The sequence below is a fragment of the Egretta garzetta genome, unplaced genomic scaffold (assembly GCF_000687185.1).
Source record: "Egretta garzetta isolate BGI_Z169 unplaced genomic scaffold, ASM68718v1 scaffold454, whole genome shotgun sequence".
NCBI classification, from domain to species: Eukaryota; Metazoa; Chordata; class Aves; order Pelecaniformes; family Ardeidae; genus Egretta; species Egretta garzetta.
In genome coordinates this window covers 2,583,571-2,590,479 of record NW_009259429.1, presented here as the reverse complement: position 1 = coordinate 2,590,479, position 6,909 = coordinate 2,583,571, and the positions used below count along the sequence as shown (strand labels likewise).

The 6,909-nt window shown below is 37.7% G+C and overlaps 1 protein-coding gene across 2 annotated transcripts in view; it reads right to left on the bottom strand.

The window, feature by feature from the left end:
• Positions 1-969: 969 nt before the first annotated feature.
• PRMT3 (protein arginine methyltransferase 3) overlaps positions 970-6,909 on the bottom strand; it is a 63,389-nt gene continuing 57,449 nt past the window's right edge. For both annotated transcript variants that reach the window (XM_035892637.1, XM_035892638.1), the window contains one exon: positions 970-1,299. In XM_035892637.1, the coding sequence (XP_035748530.1) occupies positions 1,190-1,299 (110 nt within the window). In that variant the 3' untranslated portion in view covers positions 970-1,189. The remainder of the gene's footprint in view (positions 1,300-6,909) is intronic.

Genomic DNA, 6,909 nt, shown 5'->3' with positions numbered 1-6,909 from the left:
ATTCAGTGCCCACTTTTGCTATATGAAATCAAGTGCTGTGTTGCAGGGGAATTTCAGCTTTTGGAATACAAGTTTGCACCTTTCTGCCAATTTGGCATTACCACAGGTAACTCTTCTTTATTTAGAGGCAAAAGAGTAAGTATTTCACCCTATTATACACTCTACAATTACCCAAACTCTGTTGAGCAGATTCCAAGGGAAAGAATTTCCTTCTCATCTTAGTCCTTTAACAAAAGGTCCTAACATAATTTTAACAGCAGTTCAGAGATCACCAGCAAAACGCTGCCATCTTTGCTTCTTGACATGATTTCTGAAATCACTTTCAACACAAATACACATGTACAATACAAGTGCATGAACTGCATGGTGTTACACTCAGTTCCAACTCTATTGCAGCTTAAAGCATTTAAACATCACGACACGCACATCAGTCCTTGGGTGTTTGTAGTCTGTTTCTGTGAGCAGCCGCTGTCATTTGCTCATAGTATTTCTCCTAAAGCTCCTAAAATATACACTTCCATCCACCTATGCTTCAACAGACTAGTACAGAAAAAACTGTAGCCACAAACAAATGAGCCATCGCTGGATAGAAGAATTTCCAATTACACAGAAAACAAGGAAACCGGCAACTGCATTATATAACATACTCGGTTCATTTATTTAGATAAGTGTAACTCTAATGTGATACAACTTTTTAATTATAGAAGTATAATAAAATCTTTGTTGCTGCAATCCTGCAGTTGGAATTTCAAGTTCATTCCCACTGGGATTTTCCAGCTACTGTTGAGGCACACTGGCACATGATTTAGCTGCTGCTTTCCTTAAAAGAAATTGTACAAGGATTTTACCAGTTGGAAAAATAAAACAATATTGAGAGATCATATTTATTTTTCCTCACAGCAAGACTTTAATCTGCTTTTTCTCACCCACCAGTCTCATGTAACCCAAAACCATTTTTCTTGCCTTCCCCACATTATGTGAAAAACAGCAGAATCTGATTTTGTTGGCAGTCTCCAAATCCCAGTTCAAAAGCATCCAGACAGTACTCTCACAATCCTAGGTAAGGTTTCCATATTGTTGTGTACACGTATACGTACACAAATCCATTTTTTGATACTTAGAAACAGTTATCAAAACTTAAGTCTAACATTTGAACTCAACATTTCCCAAAGTTATATGCACAGAATTTTCACTGAAGGCTGTAGGTCTGCTGTGCGTCCTTGACTGAAAGGGTTATAAAGAGGGACCGTGGATCCTTTCTGTTCTTGCGGACTGTTATCTTTCCTCTCATGGCCTCTCCTGCAAAATTAATACAGAAATTACTATGCTTACATTACTGAATCATGCACAGTAACAACAAAGATGCATTATGTACCCTTATGTTGCATGAGAAGCTGTTCCCAATTAATCAGAATTAGACAAGTCTACAAAGGTTTCCTTTATGTTTTCAAAGCTCTAAGCAAAGGTATTGACAACAACCCTAAATCAAACTAACTGCAGTTAAACCTGGTGAGGTGCTGAGGGATGTTTGATGCTTTACTTCTCAGATGACCCACCCAAAGAACTGGTATGCCAATTATTTTAGTTATTATTGGGGAAGAACACTGTATTCCTGGATACATTAACCTCTCTTTGTATCTGGTTGTCCTGGTTGAGTTGGACCTGCACGTCACTACAAGGCACTTCCAGGCACATACAAGTCTCAGCTGGACAGGTACTAAGTGTCATTGTACTATTTCACCCCAGCCCCCAGCTTCAAATAGCAACTTGTTTTCTCATGAAATGATACACTACGTCTTTAAATTCTTGAATATAGATTTCCATCCATAAAGTAAGCAAATTATTAGCAGTAATAAAACAGTATAAAAAAGCTAAATTGCTAGTCCACAAAACTTACTATTACATTATGCCTTTGCTGAGCTGCCTAATTTAAATGCATCATCACTGTCAACTTTGAGTAAAACCAAGTAACCACAAAAACGTATTCCACTTCCTACTGCGTATGCCATGTGGTTTGTATTTGCACTGCATTTAATTTAAACTCTAATTAGGTTATGTTATCTGGCAGAAAACATTAACAGGGAAATCTTCACGGCATTTCAAGTATATACATAACTAATAGCAAGTTTTGGTTTATGAACTAACAGGCTTTCTTGACCATAACACTTGGCATACGTGTGCTTCAGCTAATACCAGAGACAATGCTTTGACACAGAAGGAAAGAGCTGGGAGACATCTAGAGAGGCACAACTCTCACTTTTGGTATTACTAAATCTAAGTAAAAGCTTTTGTCCTAGAGAAATTCCAGGCCTCGATATTTCTGTTTAACATTCTGTCCTAGCCTGCACTGATCAAGCCTGGTTCCATCCCAACAGCAGCTACAGTTCCACGGCACATCAACTTCTTCCACATTTATTCTTCACATCATTCAAAGGTCTAGCTTTTAAAAGCATTTTCAGATTCTGAAATAAATATGGAGAAAAATGAAACCTGCTGTACTGGTTTAAGAACTTGTGCTTACTTTCTATGAGGAGATGTTTTACTTTTCACATGCAAGACAGGAGATTATTGGTGGATCTGTAAGCCCAATTTCATGATCTAACAGTCCATTCATGATTCGTGAGTCTAGCTCATGATCTAACAGCAGCTAGTCTAAAAGGTCAGTTACAGTTCAAACTTCATACCATCATTTTGAAACCACAAGAACTACATCTAAGCAGATGATTCTACTAAACACACCACAGGAGGGCACGATCTCGAGATCTACAACACGAAGTTCTCAGCTACTCTTCCATTAAGCCTCCCTTGCCCTGTTGTTCATCTTCATCCCCCACACCAGCCACCTCCATGGTTAGTACTTCTCTATCCCACCGGATCCAAAGTATTTCCCAGTTGTTCATTACTCTTAGTGGTTTGAAATCCATTCTTTATGTTCTCTTAAAAAGGTGAAATTTTCAATATTCTTCTTGTAAAAATGAAATCAAATAGCAATTTGATAATAGCAAGTTTAAAATTCAGTAAGAATTTGAGAGTTCTCCATTTGGCACAATTCTTGGATGCATCTCCAAACAGTAAACTGACACAAGTTCCACATTATAAAAAATAAATGCAGAATATTTTGTCAAAAGCTGTAGTATAAACACCAAAGAAAGCTTTTCAACAAAAATTACTATAGTACCAATACTGTACAGTAGGTCAAAAAAATATATGTATTCTTTGATAGTTTTTTTTTTTCCCAATAATTTAATGGTTAGTTGGAGATTCCACTTCAATTCCTGTACAGTTTTATTATTAGGACACAAATGACTGACACAATACAAAGCGATTTGCAAAGAATTGCGGAAATGATTTCACAGATTATTTAAAACATATTTGCCAGGTAGAAGGAAAAAGTAAAGAAAAAAGGGCATTATAGCTTCTCTCCAGCTAGGAAGTTTAACCTACTTTGAACATACAGATTTCCAGAACTGCTAAAAAATGAACTATTTGATATATTTTAACCTCCTATAATAGCACTTTTAAAAACATTCAGTAAGACTAAAGAGCCTCTGAGAACTAAAATTCCATGATTTAAATTAATCTGTACTTCAGTATTACCATTTAAAACATTAATACAAAGCAAAACAATAAATAAAAATTTAAATATAATTTCAGAAATGGTAGCTGACTTCATAGAGCAGAACCCTCAGTTTCTGTTTGTAAAGGCAGTTAATGAAACAAAGCAGTCCATTTTTCTCAGCTATTTCTTATGCAGTAACCACATTAAATCTGCCTTTCTAAACAGTCTTTTCTGAGGGCCGAAGCAAACAACAGCAGTGCAACCAAGTAACAGCAAGGCAGTTCTGAACAATTAATCAATGTCATGTAGATAGAAAGTGACTGATGTTTTTTCACCATTCTGCTGTCCTGTGAGCTGCCTGGAGGAAGCCGTCTCTGGGACTCAGCTGCATCACCTTGCTCTTATCATGCTCAGTTGAATGCAAGTAAACCGCACAGTGCCACTGCAGTTTGATTAGGACAAAACTGAATCCATTACGATCCCCTCCCTGCATTTTTATTGTCCCTTGGGGAGTCCTGAAATTGTTCATACTGACCTGCTGCCAAATAATACACATCTGATTACGTGCTCTGCAGTACACCCTATACATGTGCTCTGAACACCCAAAAGAATTTATTTTGGTTCTTTTACCATCAGTGAAACTGCAAGCAATCATATCTTGGACTTATGTTTGTGCAATACAATCATACATGGGGCAAGCCTGCAGTTTGTGAGCGAAGATAACTCTCAGTGCAAGAGCCCTATCAGTAAGAGTGTTTAGGCCAACAAAACATATTTTTTTCAGTCTATAACTTGATTAATCTGAAAGGATTTGACGGAACCCAAAGATTCCATGTAGTCTCCTGCATACATAGCCATATCATCTACTTAAAGATCACAACAATCCACAGCAATGAACCTGTAATGTGAAGAACTACTCTGCCTTTCGATATAACTTCGTGTTAACTCCCTCTTTGATTACAAAAGAGATTGAAAGAGTTACTGAAGGTAGCCAGCAATCAGGACCTTTCAGGTTTCCTTCTTTTCTTCCTGTGGAATAGCTTTATGAAGCTAACAGCGAGACAAGTAAGAGCGTGGTACTCAAAGCATTCTTTATTCTGCCCCCATTAAAATTCAAGAACCTTACAAAAAATTCTCACTGGAATTGTTTCCAAGACAGCTGCTAGAAAACTGCAGTGGATTTGGGCTAAAGACACCTTAACTACCGAACTGCTGTTGAGAAATATCTTTAGAAATCCCCTACAGTGCAATAACCACAAGCTTCTCAGTGGTAGCCATACCTGCCTTCACGGTTACGCAACAGCAAGCTTTGACACCGATCTTCACAAAAAGGTTGTCCTTGCTTGAGGCCAACAATTATCTAGTTTTCTTCTCCAGTTTAGACTAACTGAACCCAGTGCCTCATGCAACACTGAGGTCTAGCACGCAACTGAAAAAAAAACCCCAAGTCTCAAAAGCATTGCTCTGTAAGAGTTGGCTAGACAGTAGTTTCCATATACCATTTATCTTCTGAAAACAAAAAAGAACAATGAAGGACAGACACCATTTGTGGTGGGACCAAGAGCATTTCCCTTAAACTCAAATATTACCCTTTATTCTCCCCTTCATTTCCTTAAGCTGCAGGCACCTGCAGCTGTACATAGCCTGCCACCTTCCCTTTTGGCCACGTCTCTCACTGAATCCCCAACGCAATGAGCAGTAACCACTGCCTTTTTATATTACGTATCTGATCCGTGACACCCTTCTTCCACCGGCTGGTTACTTGTATAAACTAAGCAGCCGTTTGCCAACTCCTTTCTGTTACATTATGGTTCGGCATCTTCTGAAACTATGTTGAGCTTTGATCTTTTCCTTTCATGCCCCAACTACATTCTCTGAAGAGTTTTTGTACCAAATTGGCATGTTTCAACTCCCCAAGACAAACTATGAACTGAGCTGCTGCAAAGAAGTCTACACAGCCAGCTGAGTAAGGTAAGAGAGCCTTGTATAGCTGCCTAATATAACGTGCCACCGGGAGCAGTGAAGGCCAGATCCATGGTCCTCCAAAACATACAGCTGCAGTAGCCAAACTCACATACCTAGAACAAGTCTTAATTCACTACTTCTTTTAATAGAGATCCCAGTCTGTATAGCCTTCTCCCAGTCTTTCTCTCTCAACATTTGCAAGAATTCTGAGAAAATGAGACTTGTCGTACGAGCCATAGCACCTTGCAGTTGCAGAACTTGCCAAGGGGGCCACACAGAATGGCCCAAGAAATCCATCCAAGTTTTCCTATCTAGATACGGAACTTCTAGTATCTTTCAATGAGCTAAAACAGCCATAGGAAGAGATTCTCTCCATTTATTACCCAAAATACACACTTACAGATGTTTCTGAAAAGTCAGCAGGCTGATTTTAAGCAGCAGATTTCAAAAGATACAGCATAAAACTTGCAAGATTTAGTGTGACCTCAAAATTCAAGCTTTAACAATTACTAGATTTTAAAAGCAGATGTCATTTTTGGAGGTATCACTTGTAAGTAAACAAGTGACAGTGTTCTACAGACACCATGTTGCAGCTGTAGACAGGCAAAACAGACACTAAAATCTCAATTAGGAACCAAATTATCCAATTGGGATGCACAATATTGAAGTATTTCAGTGTAAGATCAAAACATTCAGACAGATTAATTGTGCCAGTGCTGTTCTACTTTTAACAAAACACTCTAATAGACAAATTAACATTTTTCAGTATGTAAATTTACAAATGGCTACCCAATTACGGAGACTGGGGAGTTAAAGATAATCACGGATTTTACAGGGGCTTAGCCACGTGAGTTCTACTTCAGTTTTGCTGTGCTGGCCCCTTTTAGCACAACAGGAAAACAAATCAAGGTTTTATTTCCACTGCAAGGCAACATCACGAACACAAAATGCCGACAATATGCTGTTTTATTGCTAATAGAATTTGCTTGCATACAGATCTGGGTTTTAACTTAATGCACTGTTAACTGAAAAAAAATTCTGTGAGCCCTTTAAAATAATTTTTATAAGCATTTTATTTATTTAATAAATGCTTGAGACAACCAAATGAGAATGATATTCTGTATACAGTTTTTTGTTTATGAAACTTAGCAGGACTATTTCAGCAAAAAGACTTATGTTTGGACCATTAATGAGAAAAAGATACTGCTTTGGCATCTCAATTTCAATTTTCAAAATAAAGACATTTTCAAGCTATTAAAAGGACTGCTAAGTGAAGCTTTGTACTCTGTAGGGAGTCTATAATCCAACAGTCTTTGTCTGAGAAAACCCAGTTTTTCTGGCAATAAAATATCATCTGGCTTCTTTCTGCAGTTTCTTTAATTTTA